This window comes from Mytilus trossulus, chromosome 12, assembly GCF_036588685.1.
Source record: "Mytilus trossulus isolate FHL-02 chromosome 12, PNRI_Mtr1.1.1.hap1, whole genome shotgun sequence".
In the NCBI taxonomy this organism is placed as follows: Eukaryota; Metazoa; Mollusca; class Bivalvia; order Mytilida; family Mytilidae; genus Mytilus; species Mytilus trossulus.
Window position 1 is genome coordinate 59,287,832 of NC_086384.1, and position 18,516 is coordinate 59,306,347.

At 35.2% G+C, this 18,516-nt stretch overlaps 2 protein-coding genes across 2 annotated transcripts; both read left to right on the forward strand.

The window, feature by feature from the left end:
- Window positions 1–1,372: 1,372 nt before the first annotated feature.
- LOC134693801 (uncharacterized) lies at window positions 1,373–8,484 on the forward strand. Its single transcript, XM_063554715.1, has 3 exons — window positions 1,373–2,304; window positions 6,129–6,194; window positions 8,144–8,484. Exons 1-3 carry the CDS (start codon window positions 1,428–1,430, stop codon window positions 8,443–8,445), a joined length of 1,245 nt encoding a protein of 414 aa, XP_063410785.1. The 5' UTR covers window positions 1,373–1,427; the 3' UTR covers window positions 8,446–8,484.
- Window positions 8,485–11,292: 2,808 nt separating this feature from the next.
- On the forward strand, window positions 11,293–17,935 carry LOC134693802 (uncharacterized). The gene is made up of 3 exons (XM_063554716.1): window positions 11,293–12,255; window positions 12,741–12,806; window positions 17,480–17,935. Exons 1-3 carry the CDS (start codon window positions 11,394–11,396, stop codon window positions 17,896–17,898), a joined length of 1,347 nt encoding a protein of 448 aa, XP_063410786.1. The 5' UTR covers window positions 11,293–11,393; the 3' UTR covers window positions 17,899–17,935.
- Window positions 17,936–18,516: the final 581 nt, after the last annotated feature.

The window sequence follows — 18,516 nt, forward strand, 5'->3', positions numbered from 1 at the left end:
ACATAAATTAACAACTTTAATCGGTCACCGTACGGCCTTCGACAATGAGCAAAGGCCATACCACATAGTTCGCTATAAAAGGCCCCAAAGTGACAATGTAAAACAATCCAAACGAGAAAAGCTAACGGCCTTATTTCTATAAAAAAATTAAGTCTTTATTGCCACAATAAGACATCCAACTGTAGGGCATTAGCTAAAACCCCGTTGTAACTTAATTCTTTCCGCTCCTTATTTTAAATAGCCTTTCTGATTAATAAGAAAGGATTTATGAAGGGGAACCTCTTCAATAGACATACATGACTGATACTGTATTCATCCTCATTACAAACTGTTTGCAATATAGATGCTCACTAAGTTAGAAATACAGCAAATTCTGTCAATCTGCAAAAACTACTTAGTACATGTATCAATCACTGGAGAAAAACACTTAGTACGTGTATCAATCACTGGAGAAAAACACTTAGTACGTGTATCAATCATTGGAGAAAAACGTTTGAGCTGAAGATAATTTACAGATTTTAAAATTATTTTATAAACTTGGTATGATTGCAAAAGTCACAATTATCTTTAAAAGATAAACAAACTATTGAATGTAACTTTAGATCATTGTTCAGCCTTCAACAATGAGCATAATCCACACCACACCTGAAAGTAAGCTTAACAGAACCTACACGTAGCTGCCATTCAAAAGAGGAAACCTACTGCTTTTTTTGCCAACATCAGACATAGTACAAAAATAAGTTAAAACCAACCAAGACTATAGATTATGTCAGAGACAGTAATTTTAAGACGAGACAGAGTTTCTTTTAAAAGAGGGACAGTCAAGCTAATAAATCCAAACAAAAACTGACAACGCCATGGCTAAAAAAGGACAAATAGACCAATAGCAGTAGACATGATACAACAGGCCAATTGCGTGTAACGAATAGGCGAACACAGAGACTCGAAGCGTCTGCATTTTGCAAAATTCTAATCAAATCCCCTACTTCTTCAACTTCAGTACTGTAATGTCATACATACTTTTGAAATGACTTTAATGTGATTTGATAACAATGAATAACAACTTCTAGCCATAACTAGAATGTATACCTAAACAGGTCATTTTCGATATAAGGAGTTTATCTACTTAAACATTTTAATGTACATGAAAAACTACAATTATTTAAAATTAATTCTGAAACAACACGATTCTATTGTTTATTTAATCTCTCATATTGAGGTGTATTTTTTATTAAATATTATCTTTTGACCTTATTATTCAAAACTATTTTAATTTTACCACTGTGCCAATATTTCACTTAATCGGATTTAAATGGATTTATGTGAATTTTATACCCTAACCTTTAAAGAAATGATTTTTTAATGTATTGCTTTCAATATGGCGGAATATTTCTTCAAAAGATAGTAAGCTAGTTATAACAAAAACAATGGGTATTCATTTTTGTGTTCTGTTTGTTATATATGTTTTGTCATCAGCATCCGGGGACCCTACCGGTTGTACATATGATGCATCGACAATTTTATTCACCTGTAACGCAAGAAGTTGGAGTTTGCCTCTTGTATTTTCTGACTTTACAACTGCGCAGCCGCAAAGACTGATGCTGAAAGATGTTGATGGCGAAATCTCAGCAAGTGCACCGAATGGACCGGCATTTTCTGGATTCAGTAGTATTAACACTGCAACTTTTGACCCAGACTATGCGCCAGCCCTGTATATCATGTGTTATTTCGGAGGGCAGTTAATTTTGGACAAAGACGCGTTTGCCGATTTCAGTTACGTTGAGGAAGTCAAAATCATAAACTGTGATATTCTATCTATTCCAGTTGAAGCATTCTCTTACTTTGGAGATGTCAACATATTCCACATCCAAGGCGGATCCATTTCTAATATGGTGGCTGATAGTTTCAAAAATCTGAACGTAAATCGAATGACAACAGTACCGAATCCTAAGGGAGAGTTCGCAATTATTAACTCAGAGCTGACGTCCGGTGCATTGGCGTTCGGAGCATTGTTTAATATGCCAAATATTGAACGAGTGCTGATTGAAAACGCTCACCTATCAACAGTAACATCCGACATGTTCTATGCTTTATCAAAGTTAAATTATGCTTCCCTGAATTATAACACGTTTACAACCATCCCGAACAACATGTTTGCCAATGTGTTTGGCCTTGCCTCAGTAGATATGTATGGCATCAGCTGGGACTGTTCCTGCGACAACCTCTGGTTCTTGGACTATCTATCAGAGAACAATATCACTATGAATGGCGACATAGTCTGTAGCACTCCTGTTGATTACGAACGTAAGTTACATTATTAAATTAAAATTGAAAATGGAAATGGGGAATGTGTCGAAGAGACAACATCCCGACCAAAGAAAAAAACAACAGCAGAAGGTCTACAACAGATCTTCAATGTAGTGATAAATTTCCGCACCTGGAGTCGTCCTTCAGCTGGCCCCTAAACAAATATATACTAGTTCAGTGATAATGAACGCCATACAAATTTATTTCCAAATTGTACACAAAAAACTAAAATTAAAGCAAAACAAGACGAACAAAGAATTGGGACGGTCGCAAAAATGCGGCGGGTTTCAACATGTTTATGAGGTCGCAGCCCTCCCCTATACCTCTGATGAACACCTGTTGATTACGAACGTAAGTGACATTGTATGCAGCACTCCTGTTGATTACGAACGTGAGTGACATTGTATGTAGCACTGACATTTTCTGAAGCACTTCTTATGATTAGGAGAGTAAGAGACAAGGTATGTAGCACTCCTATTGATAACAAACGAAAGTGACATTGTCGGTAGCACTCCTGTTGATTACAAATGTAAGTTACATTGTCAGTAACACTCCGGTTGATTACGAACGTAAGTGACATTTTCTGTAGCACTCCTGTTGATTACGAATGTACGTGACATTGTATGTAGCACTTATGTTGATTACGAACGTAAGTGACATTATCGGTAGCACTCCTGTTAATTACGAACATAAGTGACATTGTATGTAGCACTCCTGTTGATTACGAACGTAAGTGACATTGTATGTAGCACTGCTATTGATTACGAACGTAAGTGAAATTGTATGTAGCACTTATGTTGATTACGAACGTAAGTGACATTATCGGTAGCACTCCTGTTAATTACGAACATAAGTGACATTGTATGTAGCACTCCTGTTGATTACGAACGTAAGTGACATTGTATGCAGCACTCCTGTGGATTACGAACGTAAGTGACATTGTATGCAGCACTCCTGGTGATTACGAACGTGAGTGACATTGTATGTAGCACTGCTGTTGATTACGAACGTAAGTGACATGGTCTTTAGCACCCCTGTTGATTACGAACGTAAGTGAAATTGTATGCAGCACTCCTGGTGATAACGAACGTGAGTGACATTGTATGTAGCATTCCTGTTGATTACGAACGTAAGTGACATTGTATGCAGCACTCCTGTTGATTACGAACGTGAGTGACATTGTATGTAGCACTGACATTTTCTGAAGCACTTCTTATGATTAAGAGAGTAAGAGACAAGGTATGTAGCACTCCTATTGATAACAAACGAAAGTGACATTGTCGGTAGCACTCCTGTTGATTACAAATGTAAGTTACATTGTCAGTAACATTCCTGTTGATTACGAACTTAAGTGACATTTTCTGTAGCACTCCTGTTGATTACGAACGTACGTGACATTGTATGTAGCACTTCTGATTACGAACGTAAGTGCAATTATCGGTAGCATTCCTGTTGATTACGAACGTAAGTGACATTGTCTGTAGCACTCATGTTGATTACGAACGTAAGTGACATTGTATGTAGCACTGCTGTTGATTACGAACGTAAGTGACATTGTATGTAGCACTGCTGTTGATTACGAACGTTAGTGACATTGTATGCAGCACTCCTGTTGATTACGAACGTAAGTGATATTGTATGTAGCACTGCTGTTGATTACCAACGTAAGTGACATTGTCTGTAGCACTCCTGTTGATTACGAACGTAAGTGACATTGTATGTAGCACTCATGTTGATTACGAACGTAAGTGCAATTATCGGAAGCATTCCTGTTGATTACGAACGTAAGTGATATTGTATGTATCACTGCTGTTGATTACGAACGTAAGTGACATTGTATGTAGCACTGCTGTTGATTACGAACGTAAGTGACATTGTATGTAGCACTCATGTTGATTACGAACGTAAGTGACATTGTATGTAGTACTCCTGTTGATTACGAACGTAAGTGACATTGTATGTAGCACTGCTGTTGATTACGAACGTTAGTGACATTGTATGCAGCACTCCTGTTGATTACGAACGTAAGTGCAATTATCGGTAGCATTCCTGTTGATTACGAACGTAAGTGACATTGTCTGTAGCACTCCTGTTGATTACGAACGTAAGTGACATTGTATGTAGCACTCATGTTGATTACGAACGTAAGTGCAATTATCGGAAGCATTCCTGTTGATTACGAACGTAAGTGATATTGTATGTAGCACTGCTGTTGATTACGAACGTAAGTGACATTGTATGTAGCACTGCTGTTGATTACGAACGTAAGTGACATTGTATGTAGCACTCATGTTGATTACGAACGTAAGTGACATTGTATGTAGTACTCCTGTTGATTACGAACGTAAGTGACGTTGTATGTAGCACTGCTGTTGATTACGAACGTTAGTGACATTGTATGTAGCACTCATGTTGATTACGATCGTAAGTGACATTGTATGTAGCACTCATGTTGATTACGAACGTAAGTGCAATTATCGGAAGCATTCCTGTTGATTACGAACGTAAGTGATATTGTATGTAGCACTGCTGTTGATTACGAACGTAAGTGACATTGTATGTAGCACTGCTGTTGATTACGAACGTAAGTGACATTGTATGTAGCACTCATGTTGATTACGAACGTAAGTGACATTGTATGCAGCACTCCTGTTGATTACGAACGTAAGTGACATTGTATGTAGCACTGCTGTTGATTACGAACGTTAGTGACATTGTATGCAGCACTCCTGTTGATTACGAACGTAAGTGCAATTATCGGTAGCATTCCTGTTGATTACGAACGTAAGTGACATTGTCTGTAGCACTCCTGTTGATTACGAACGTAAGTGACATTGTATGTAGCACTCCTGTTGATTACAAACGTAAGTGACATTATCGGAAGCATTCCTGTTGATTACGAACGTTGGTGTCATTGTATGTAGCACTGCTGTTGATTACGAACGTAAGTGACATTGTATGTAGCACTCCTGTTGATTACGAACGTAAGTGACATTGTATGTAGCACTCCTGTTGATTACGAACGTAAGTGAAATTGTATGTAGCACTCCTGTTGATTACGAACGTAAGTGAAATTGTATGTAGCACTCCTGTTGATTACGAACGTTAGTGATATTGTATGTAGTACTCCATTTGATTACGAACGTAAGTGAAATTGTATGTAGCACTCCTATTAAATACCTCCGTAAGTGATATTGTATGTAGAACTCCTGTTGATTAAGAAATTAATTTATATTGTCGTTAGCATTCCTTTTGAGTACGAACGTAAGTTACAATGTCTGTATCATTTTGGTTAATTACGTTAGCAAGTTAAATTGTATGTAGCACTCCTGTTGATTACGACCGTAAGTGACATTCTCTGTAGCACTCCTGATGATTTCGAACGTAAGTTACATTGTCGGTAGTACACTCGCTGATTACGAAGGTAAGTTACATTGTATGTAGCACTCTTGATGATTACGAACGTTAGTGGCATTGTATGTAGCACTCCTGTTGATTAGGAACGTAAGTGAAATTGTCGGTAGCACTCCTGTTGATTACGAACGTAAGTCTCCAAAGTTGTACCGGTACTTTAATGTATTGTACAGCTAACTATGTCTTGTTCCATACATTTGCTTTTAAGCACACGTTAGAGAAAAACGTTACCTGTATTCAACAAGGAAATGATTTACCTTGATACATATAAATATAGATACAAATATGATTATCAATCAGGTGATAAATAAAGGTCAGCACACGTTATCCACTTGCCACATTTATGCAATATTGTATATACATTGCCACTGTTGATAAAACATTTCATCGCTACTATTCTCTTTCAGATAAACGTGCAACAAAGTACAACTTGGACACTTGTGTTACAGATGGGGTGTGCGGTAAAATAACAGGTAAAGTCTATGGGTTTTATGAATTTTAATAAAAGCAGATTTTAGGTATACACCAATAGTACAGAAAACCCAACAACAAAATGACGAAAAGTGTCTATGTTTTAAAATATTGCTTGCAAGACTAAAATCAATCTATGAACTATTTCAACTAAACAAGAAAAACAGGATGGATATAAAAAAAAAATAGGCTTTTTAAAAGATTGGACATAATGTGATGATAAAACAGACGCGATCGAATCCAGGATTTGATTTTGATTGATCGGGTGGGTTCTCCGTTATAAAAACACCGCAGACAATTTTAAATTTAAGTTACATTTGTAGTCCTCTTTTATTTGGAAGACGTCAGATGCTCTCCCTTTTGAATCAACGCTTGTACAGTTATATCCAATAACGTTGAACTATGTCGGTTCTTGTAATATATTGTTTTCTACAAACTCTCAGATACATTTTGTTTTTACTAGGTATTGCTATTGGTAGTATGTCGGTACTTGTAATATATTGTTTTCTACAAACTCTCAGATACATTTTGTTTATACTAGGTATTGCTATTGGTAGTACGTGTGTGAGTATGTAATATATTGTTTTCTACAAACTCTCAGATACATTTTGTTTTTACTAGGTATTGCTATTGGTAGTATGTCGGTACTTGTAATATATTGTTTTCTACAAACTCTCAGATACATTTTGTTTATACTAGGTATTGCTATTGGTAGTACGTGTGTGAGTATGTAATATATTGTTTTCTACAAACACTCAGATACATTTTGTTTTTACTAGGTATTGCTATTGGTAGTATGTCGGTACTTGTAATATATTGTTTTCTACAAACTCTCAGATACATTTTGTTTTTACTAGGTATTGCTATTGGTAGTATGTCGGTACTTGTAATATATTGTTTTCTACAAACACTCAGATACATTTTGTTTTTACTAGGTATTGCTATTGGTAGTATGTCGGTACTTGTAATATATTGTTTTCTACAAACTCTCAGATACATTTTGTTTTTACTAGGTATTGCTATTGGTAGTATGTCGGTACTTGTAATATATTGTTTTCTACAAACTCTCAGATACATTTTGTTTATACTAGGTATTGCTATTGGTAGTACGTGTGTGAGTATGTAATATATTGTTTTCTACAAACACTCAGATACATTTTGTTTTTACTAGGTATTGCTATTGGTAGTATGTCGGTACTTGTAATATATTGTTTTCTACAAACTGTCAGATACATTTTGTTTTTACTAGGTATTGCTATTGGTAGTATGTCGGTACTTGTAATATATTGTTTTCTACAAACACTCAGATACATTTTGTTTTTACTAGGTATTGCTATTGGTAGTATGTCGGTACTTGTAATATATTGTTTTCTACAAACTCTCAGATACATTTTGTTTTTACTAGGTATTGCTATTGGTAGTATGTCGGTACTTGTAATATATTGTTTTCTACAAACACTCAGATACATTTTGTTTTTACTAGGTATTGCTATTGGTAGTATGTCGGTACTTGTAATATATTGTTTTCTACAAACTGTCAGATACATTTTGTTTTTACTAGGTATTGCTATTGGTAGTATGTCGGTACTTGTAATATATTGTTTTCTACAAACACTCAGATACATTTTGTTTTTACTAGGTATTGCTATTGGTAGTATGTCGGTACTTGTAATATATTGTTTTCTACAAACTGTCAGATACATTTTGTTTTTACTAGGTATTGCTATTGGTAGTATGTCGGTACTTGTAATATATTGTTTTCTACAAACACTCAGATACATTTTGTTTTTACTAGGTATTGCTATTGGTAGTATGTCGGTACTTGTAATATATTGTTTTCTACAAACTGTCAGATACATTTTGTTTTTACTAGGTATTGCTATTGGTAGTATGTCGGTACTTGTAATATATTGTTTTCTACAAACACTCAGATACATTTTGTTTTTACTAGGTATTGCTATTGGTAGTACGTGCGTGAGTATGTTCGAGCTGATTAACTACATCCTCTTGTTAATCACACTGGTCATCTCCTGTGCAGCTCTTGGTCTTATTATCCACACTAAGCGGCAAGTCAGTGACACCATAGAACCAAACAAGCCTGAACAATCACCTAGCAGGAACACGAGCCAAAACAGAATTGCGGGAAATCAACGAGAGCCGCCATCTTTAGAAGAATTACAAGCTGGTCCGTTGCCTAGGAAACAAACTGGAGCTACTATCAGTAACATGGATTCCATAGATACGGAAGCGTAATCAACGAAGTGCATGTATAGCTATAAAGTATTCGTTTCAAAGTTAACGAAAATATCATAATATAAAGTAAAGAATTTGTAATATATTTCATTTCTAAGTTGTTTTATTTATTTCTTTTACTGTATGTGATTGTATTTTGTATGTATTGCCCTCTCGTTTCACATGTAAATGAGACGGAGCGTTTTTAAAATAAAGCATATTGTAACTTGTATATTGAGTATAAAAATTCAAATAAAAATACAGAACAATGGAAAAAGGTTGATTTTTCGTTGCATATTAATTTGCATGGTTTTGGTTTGGATAAAAGCGAATTATCAAAGTTAAATAGAATACTGGTTTCTTATTGACTTTTAGGCAGATTTTGTCAAAACCTCAAATTCAAAATATCACGATCATGAAAATCACAAATATTTTCTTCAATCAACGACATTTTAGTTCTCCCGAAAATACCTAAGTCTATCGCTATGGGAATATGTTATTTGTATTTGTTCGTTACCATTAATTGCAGTTTTTATTTTACGAATTCGTTTTTCAGATGTTGTTTGTAATTATATTCTGTTTGAGATTCAAGTGTTGTTACATAATTATGTACTTCTCTTAGGCTAAGGAAAATATTAGGTTTTAACAAGTTTGCTAGTGAAATAGTTTTTGCAGCTTCAATTAAGTTTTACGTGAAATTCAATGTCGATCACCTGCAGTCACCTATCTTTATAAGTATGTTTTAAACTTTTTTCTTCTTCAAACGCGATGGCAATTAAATAACATATTTGTTTTCTTTTGGTAATAGTACACAAACGCTTAGTGTGATACCCGTCTTCAAATAAACATCATTTTTAACCCCGCTACATTATTTATTTATGTGCCTGTCCCAAATCAGGAGCCTTTAATTCAGTGGTTGTCGTTTGTTTATGTGTTACATATTTGTTTTGGGTTCATTTTATTTTTTACATAAATAGGGCCGTTAGTTTTCTCGTTTGAATTGTTTTACATTGTCTTATCGGGGTCTTGTATAGCTGACTATGCGGTATGGGCTTTGCTCATTGTTGAAGACCGTACGGTGACCTATAGTTGTTAATGTTTGTGTCATTTTGGTCTTTTGTGGATAGTTGTCTCATTGACAATCATGCCACATCTTTTTTTTATATCAGTTTAATGCATTGACCGAGTGATTTATTGTTTGTATTAACGCCACTATTTAGCTTAACGTGATGGTAAATTTGGAGTGCTCGACGATTACCAACGACACTCGGCAGAAAAACCTATATTCCTATTCAATTAAGATCCATGACATTTCGGTTATAGACCTTAAACCGATGAAGATTTAATTGATGCAAATGTAGAAAGAAACTGGGAATTTTACCAACACTGGGCAGGTAAAGAGCCTCAATGATGTTCCTGGTTTTTTTTTCAGGAAATAGTTTTGATCGTGATAGGCCGAGGGTTAGACTACTTTTGAGTCGAACTAACAATTGGTATTTGCTGCTTCTACGATAAGCACGATACACCAAGTAGTAAGAGTACATTAAGACTGATTCGAATCATAAAATCTGATCAGTGTGTACGTCTAGTACAAAACAGGGTTCATACTCCTATCGCAATAACATGTTCTGCTTCTAAATACGTATACCTAACAAAGTATTTGATTTGCGATTTGACGTTAAAATCCGTCAATCATCGCCATACAAGATATTACTCCACAGCAAGTTTCCTTCATGGATTTTTTTTTTATACATTTGATGTTTATGTTACACATTTGTTTGTCATTTTAAATCCGTTTAAACTTTCTCTTTATGTCTTGAAATGAAGTCAAATACGTTTTATTCAACTGAACTTTTGGAAACTATCGATCTCAATTCTTCTTCTTTTAGTATTTAGTTTTTATACCGTACATAATAAAACGGTAGTAACACATAAGTAGACAAAGGTAGACAAAAGTAGGACTGAGTTATATGCAATGAATAAGACAGGTTTCCGTCGCAGGGAACCGTGTAAAATTTGTTTGACGAAAACTCAAGTAGTATATTTGATGGCGATATACTCCATTTAACAAAATTATAGGATACGTAATTTGTAAATTAATATCATATCAATAATGTTTTATTTGGAAATTACAGTCAAATGGTTCAAAACATAAAGTATAGCACATAATTAAAACAACAATAAAGAATAACAATATTTCACATATCAAGTTTGCACCTGTTTAAAGAAGTAACCAAAAATTAAGTGATTTTCGTTTGTTGATTTTACTCATAAGTGTTTCTTGATTTTTCATATAGATCAGACCGTTAGTTTTTCTGTTTGAATGGTTTTAACACCAGTCATTATTTTGCACTTTATAGCTTGATGTTCGGTGTGAGCCGTCGCTCCGTGTAGAGGCCGTAGCATGACCTGTAATGGTTTACTTTTACAAATTGTGGCTTAGATCAGGAGAGCTGTGTCATTGGCAACCATATAACACTTAAATTTTATACATGTCTGTTACTTATTTTCGCAACTCCATTTCCATTTCCGTTTCAAAATATATTTTGTTGTTACTATTCGAAGTTTAGAACGGTTTGGTTTTAAAATTTGATTCCTTTAATAAGTAAAAAGTTCTCTATTCTATATGATATTTGTTTAGCTATAACATAATGTTGAACTGTGTGTATATATGGACGAAAATTTGTTCAACTTACTTTTTTACAAAGGAAAATAAAAAAAAACCACCCACTTGGTTATACTAGTTGTTACAACAATTTACCGGTATCATATCGTGTATTACTATTTAATCTTACATGTTCAAATGATTAAAATAGTAGGTTAAAATGGTAATCGGATAAAGCGGTAATCCAAATCCATTCACTAAACCAAATCAATGGAGGCATTCTTCATACACAGTATTTACCCCACAATTGGATGATACAATGTGGATCAGTTATAAAACTATCAGGAAGTGAAAAGGACAAAACATGTATTCCACACTAGTGGTGTGTTTATGTTTCTGTGCGCTTACACCGTTGTCTGCACTTCCTGTTGGCTGTACTTACGATTCAACTCAAATTCTCTACACGTGTAGTGCACGAAGTTGGTCTTTGCCTTTGGCGTACGCTGACTTTGACAGCGTAGAACCACAGCGAATAGTTTTGGAAGAACTATCTGGAACAATAGCAGCAAATACGTTTTCTGGATTCACGAGTATCAACACGGCAAACTTCGATTCAAAGTATGTTCCAAGTCTTTATATGATATGCTATGCAAACTCTGATATAATCCTTGACAGCGCTGCGTTCACTGATTTCTCGTTTATCGACGAGGTTAAGATTATCGATTGTGGATTATTATCGATTCCATCGGATGTGTTTTCAGGATTTGGCGATGTTAATTTGTTTCATATCACCGGTGGATCCATCACTAACATGCATCCTGATGGTTTCAAAGGACTAAATGTGAAAAAGATGACACAATACAGTGATCCTCTCGGAGAATTCGCCATTATAAACTCACGAGTCGTAGGCAGTACAATGGCCACCGGGGCTCTGTTTAATTTGCTTGAAGTGGAGCGAGTGCGCCTTGAACGTGCACATTTAATGGTGCTTCAGGCTGACATGTTTTCTGCTCTGAAAAAGTTGAAGTATATTTCTCTAAATGACAACATAATGACCAAGCTGGAGGGTAATATGTTCACTGGTCTAGATGCTCTGTCTCACGTGGATTTGTACGGAATCAGTTGGTTCTGTACGTGTGGTTATCTCTGGTTCTTAGAGTATTCCAAAGAAAATAACATCACCATTGGCGGGGATATTGTTTGCCAAGACCCAGCTGATTATTTAAGTAAGTTATCCTTTTATTCTTCTATTTTTATGTAGATACATTTCAAAAAGGATTTTTATTATATAAGTAATCTTAAAAAGAGGCACGGCATAACGTCGTGATATTACAGGTATCTTTGTTTGTCTGAAGTTATAGAAGAAGTATGCCACAAGAAACTAACCATCAACCAGAAACTCATTCGTATAGTGTTGCGATCGTCGGTAGCAAACTTCTGTCCACTTGGTAAAACCAATCTGGAACTATCGTATATCATGTAAAATGATGTGAAATGTGCATCCCCTTTTTCAAATATTCATATAAAAAGTGGCAGATCGGATGTAGTGTTATATCACAACTCTCCATCAGACAACAAATGACATAGAAGTTATAGGTCATCGTGGAATTCTTTTTTGTCTACATACGATATTTGTGACGCATTAGTGACATACATTTGTAATTTATCCGGCTATCAGCTGTTTTTCATCAATATTTTTTTTTTATTTCAGACAAGAGAGCTACAACTTACTACCAGAGCACGTGTGTAGAGTATATCGTGTGCGATGGTCAAATCGGTAAATATATTATTTGTTCTTCGTGCCATGTGACCGGAAACTACGTTTGTAATAGGGCATGTTTTAAAAATGTTAATGAAGTTTAATTTAGAATTTTTGAAATACTAATTAAGGCTTTTCAACCTCAGGCATAGATTACTTCAGCTGTATTTGCCAAAACTTTTAGGAATTTTGGTCCTCAATGTTCTTCAACTTCGTACTTTATTTGGCCTTTTAAACTTTTTTGGATACGAGCGTCACTGATGAGTATTGTCTAGACGAAACGCGCGTCTGGTGTATATACAAAATTTTAGTCCTTGTATCTATGATGAGTTTATTTAATATAAGAACAGAGAATGCAAAAAATCTATAATAGAAAAATAAAGGACTTCTATGACACAAAATCAGTACATGCACAGCAAAAAAAAAAACCACACAGGCGGCAAAGAAACAGAGCGCACTTTTATTGCTGTTCTTAATCTTAAAGATTCAGTGATTCTTCAACACGCGGCAAAACAACTCTCACCTCACTACAAGTTTAAATGACCCCTACAGGTAGCACCTGTTTAAAAGGAATTTGTTGAAAATGATTAGATGGATATAGGAAGATGTGGTGTGAGTGCCTATGAGACAACTCTCCATCCCAATAACAATTTAAAAAGTAAACCATTATAGGTTGATGTTTACTTTCAGTTGTCCTTCCCATGTTACCGAATATAACTTATGTAAGAGTACATTTGTTTTAAAAATCAAAGTAAAAAACGTAAGTGTAAGTGGTCTCTGTCTGTTTTAAATGAACACTAAATTTCCTACTTAAAACTGTTATTTTTTAGTTTGTTTTCTACTTGAAATTTAACACAAGTATCATATTTGAAGAAAACACTTTCACCTCAGTAAATTTTGCATAATTATACGAGAGTCACAAATAGTAAGTTTAAATTTAATTTCTTATTTTTGAAGAATTATATTCTATAGAAAACCCCATTTTGATGTAAAACAAGTAAAAAGTATAAGTTTTTAATCTGATTGGTTTTTATCCACCACCTACGATAGAAGAAGGGAATTATGTTTTCTGGTCTCTGCGTCCGTTCGTCCGTCTGTTATTTTGTCCGTCTGTCCCGGTTCAGGTTAAAGTTTTGCTCGATGTAGTTTTTGATGAAGTTGAAGTCCAATCAACTTGAAACTATGTAGTACTACATACATGTATGTTCCGTATGATATTATCTTTTTAATTTTAGTTTTAACCTCAATTTCACGGTCCACTGCACATAGAAAATGATAGTGCGAGTGGAATATCCGTGTACTGGACACAATCTTGTTACCGTTTGTTCTAATGTTGTAGCTACACCGCTGTATAAGAAAATGATACCCACCAGTGACTTAACTAAACCAGGTTTTGATATGAGCGTCACTGATGAGTCTTATGTAGACGAAACGCGCGTCTGGCGTATAAAATTATAATCCTGGTACTTTTGATAACTATTTAGGGGAAGGTTAGAAAAAAAGAAAAACAAAATTTTTATAGATAAAACTGGGTTTTCTGTAAACTACTGAACACTGGAATCCTTTTTTTTCCAGTGTTAGTAGATAATGCAATTACTCAGATAACATATTTTTTTATTTTATTTTAATATAAAATTGCGATACATGTATCTACATAGTAAATGTATCAATGCTAAACTAATTGAAAGTTCAAAGCTATTTCATTTTGTACATGTCGTACTGCTACATAAATAGAGTTTTACAAAACCTGTATCTTCAGGTATATTTTGTACTGCCACATAACCAATGTTGTTTTACACATCCTATTGTTGTATCTTCAGGTATAGCGATGGGCGGGAGTTGTATGACACTGGTACACATGCTGACTTATGGCTTCACTCTGATTGTTTGTATTTTATCATGTGTAGCATTTGGTTTGACTGTCCATTCATACCGGAAAGCTAAAGCTGCCGGGCTGCTTGAAAAAAATGAAGAACCCAGACAAGGCCGAAAGTTAAGTGGTTCTACGTGGAACAAGATCGATGATGATGGTTCAAAAAGGAAATCCGGCAGGGATCCAAATAGAAGACGCGATGAGAATCAAACAGAACGACTGCAGGACAGACGAACACGAGAACCCTATGATCGAAGCCATGACAGACGAGCACGCGAACCATCTGACCGCTCAGAACGAAGGGTATCACAGAATATCATTAGATCGCCTAGGTCGGATCCATCGATCCATAATTTTGATTTTTAGGTCGGTCTTTAAAATTTTACTTCTAAAGTAGCAACAGGAATTTTAAGCTTGACATTTAGCTACGATGAAACATTTGTTGTTTATTAGTAAATACATCATGTACATTTAAAATATTTTTGTTTTAGCATATATTTGTAAATCTATTACTGATCAAACGTATTCTGAAATCATCAAAATGAATAAAATAAAAGTAACATGTGGTGTATAATGAGAGCAAGTAAATGACACAGGTAGCCAACATACTTTAATAGCTATGCTTATAAGCTATAAATGGATAATTGACTCAGGCAATCTTATACTATTAGTTGATAACATCCACGTCATTTGGTCTGTGGTGGATAATTGTCTCAGGCAATCCGCTAGTTTATAACATCTTCGTCATATGGACTGTGGTGGATAGTTGTCTCAGGCAATCTGCTAGTTGATAACATCAACGTCGTTAGTTTATGTGGTGGTTAATTGTCTCAGGCAATCCGCTAGTTGATAACATCAACGTCATATGGACTATGGTGGTTAATTGTCTCAGGCAATCTGCTAGTTTATAACATCAACGTCGTTAGTTTATGTGGTGGTTAATTGTCTCAGGCAATCCGCTAGTTGATAACATCAACGTCATATGGACTATGGTGGTTAATTGTCTCAGACAATCTGCTAGTTTATAACATCAACGTCGTTTGGTATGTGGTGGATAATGGTCTCAGGCATTCCGCTAGTTGATAACATCAACGTCATATGGACTGTGGGGGATAGTTGTCTCAGGCAATCTGCTAGTTGATAACATCAACGTCATTTGGTCTGTGGTGGATAATTGTCTCTGGCAATCCGCTAGTTTATAACATCTTCGTCGTTTGGACTGTGGTGGATAATTGTCTCAGACAATCTTACAGTTGATATCGTCTTCGTCATTTGGTCTGTGGTGGATAATTATTTAAGGCAATTATATAGTGTATACCGTCTTCGTCCTTTGAACTGTGATGAATAATTGTCTCAGGCAATCTTACAGTTGATATCGTCTTCATCATTTGGGATATTGAAAATCCCATGTTTTTATAATTCAAATTGCAAAATAAATATGAAAGTAACTGTAGAAAACCAATGAAATTATTGAATCCCATGTAATTCTGCACATTTTGGTTATATACATGATATTGTAGCTCTTGTTTGAGGCAGCGGCGGATTTGCAAATGAGTGTTTTGCAAATTAAAAGTGTCCAGTGTTTATGATACAAAATAGAAATAAAAAGGATTAGGGGGTATCCATCTATGATACAAAATAGAAATAAAAAGGATTATCCATCTATGATACAAAACCAGTACATACACGGTAAAAACCCCACAAAAGCGGCAAAGAAACAGCGCGCACTTTTATTGCTGTTCTGAATCTTAAAGATTCAGTGATTCTTCAACACGCGGCATAACAACTCCAACCTTACTACAAGTTTAAACGACCCCTACAGGTAGCACCTGTTTAAAAGGAATTTGTTGAAAATGATTAGATGTTTACTTTCAGTTGTCCTTCCCATGTTACCGAATATAACTTATGTAAGAGTACATTTGTTTTAAAATCAAAGTAAAAAACGTAAGTGTAAGTGGTCTCTGTCTGTTTTAAATGAACACTGAATTTCTTTCCTACTTAAAACTATTATTTTCTAGTTTGTTTTCTACTTGAAATTTAACACATATATCATATTTGAAGAAAACACTTTCACCTCAGTAAATTTTGCATTATTATACGAGAGTCACAAATAGTAAGTTTAAATTTCTTATTTTTGAAAATTAGAATAGCCGGTATCCTTTTGATGTAAAACAAGTAAAACGTATAAGTTTTTAACCTGATTGGTTTTTATCCACCACCTACGATAGTAGAAGTTTTCTGGTCTGTGCGTCCGTTCGTCCGCCTGTTCTTTCTCCGTCTTTACCTGTTCAGGTTAAAGTTGTTGCTCGAGGTAGTTTTTGATGAAGTTGAAGTCCAATCAACTTGAAACTATGTATGCAGGTTCAGTATGATATATTCTTTTTAATTTTAGTTTTAACCTCAATTTCACGGTCAACTGCACATAGAAAATGATAGTGCGAGTGGGATATTAGTGTACCGTGTGTTCTGATGTTGTGCTGCTACACCGCTGTATAAGAAAATTATACCCACCAGTGACTTAACTAAACCAGGTTAGGGGAAGGTTATAAAAAAATAGAAAACCAAAATTTATATAGATGAACAAGGTATTCTGCATACTACTGAACACTGGAATCTTTTTTTATTCCCATTGTTAGTATATATTGCAATTGCTACTCGCTCAGATAACATATATGATTTTAATATAAAATTGTGATACATGTATCTAGTTATTGTATCAATGATAAACTAATTGAAAGTTCAAAGCTATTTCATTTTGTACATTTTGTACCGCTACAAAACAAATGTTGTTTTACAAATCCTACTGTTGTATCTGCAGGTATAGCCATGGGAGCGAGTTGTATGACACTGGTACACATGCTGACCTATGGCTTCACTCTGATTGTATGTATTCTATCATGTGTAGCATTTGGTTTGACTGTCCATTCATACCGGAAAGCTAAAGCTGCCGGGCTGCTCGAAAAAAATGAAGAACCCAGACAAGGCCGGAAGTTAAGTGGTTCTACGTGGAACAAGATCGATGACGATGGTTCAAAAAGGAAATCCGGCAGGGATCCAAATAGGAGACGCGACGAGAATCAACCAGAACGACGACAGGACAGACGAACACGAGAACCCTCTGATCGAAGCCATGACAGACGAGCACGCGAACCATCTGACCGCTCAGAACGAAGGGTATCACAGAATATCATTAGATCGCCTAGGTCGGATCCATCGATCCATAATTTTGATTTTTAGCTCCGTCTTTAAAATTAAACTGCTAATTACAGATAGCCCTAGGAATTTCAAGCTTGACATTTAGCTACTATAAAACATTTGTTGTTTATTAGTAAATATATACATCATGTACATTTAAAATATTTTTGTTTTAGCATATATTTGTAAATCTATTACTGATCAAACGTATTCTGAAATCATCAAAATGAATAAAATAAAAGTAACATGTGGTGTATAATGAGAGCAAGTAAATGACACAGGTAGCCAACATACTTTAATAGCTATGCTTATAAGCTATAAATGGATAATTGACTCAGGCAATCTTATACTATTAGTTGATAACATCCACGTCATTTGGTCTGTGGTGGATAATTGTCTCAGGCAATCCGCTAGTTTATAACATCTTCGTCATATGGACTGTGGTGGATAGTTGTCTCAGGCAATCTGCTAGTTGATAACATCAACGTCGTTAGTTTATGTGGTGGTTAATTGTCTCAGGCAATCCGCTAGTTGATAACATCAACGTCATATGGACTATGGTGGTTAATTGTCTCAGACAATCTGCTAGTTTATAACATCAACGTCGTTTGGTATGTGGTGGATAATTGTCTCAGGCATTCCGCTAGTTGATAACATCAA

Excerpts from the sequence above, each read along its gene's own strand:
- LOC134693801 (XM_063554715.1), top strand. The coding sequence starts at position 1,428 with ATGGGTATTCATTTTTGTGTTCTGTTTGTTATATATGTTTTGTCATCA. Across the intron at positions 2,305-6,128 it reads CACTCCTGTTGATTACGAAC|ATAAACGTGCAACAAAGTAC; the intron begins GTAAGTTACATT and ends ATTCTCTTTCAG. Across the intron at positions 6,195-8,143 it reads GGTGTGCGGTAAAATAACAG|GTATTGCTATTGGTAGTACG; the intron begins GTAAAGTCTATG and ends TGTTTTTACTAG.
- LOC134693802 (XM_063554716.1), top strand. The coding sequence starts at position 11,394 with ATGTATTCCACACTAGTGGTGTGTTTATGTTTCTGTGCGCTTACACCG. Across the intron at positions 12,256-12,740 it reads AGACCCAGCTGATTATTTAA|ACAAGAGAGCTACAACTTAC; the intron begins GTAAGTTATCCT and ends TTTTTATTTCAG. Across the intron at positions 12,807-17,479 it reads CGTGTGCGATGGTCAAATCG|GTATAGCCATGGGAGCGAGT; the intron begins GTAAATATATTA and ends TTGTATCTGCAG.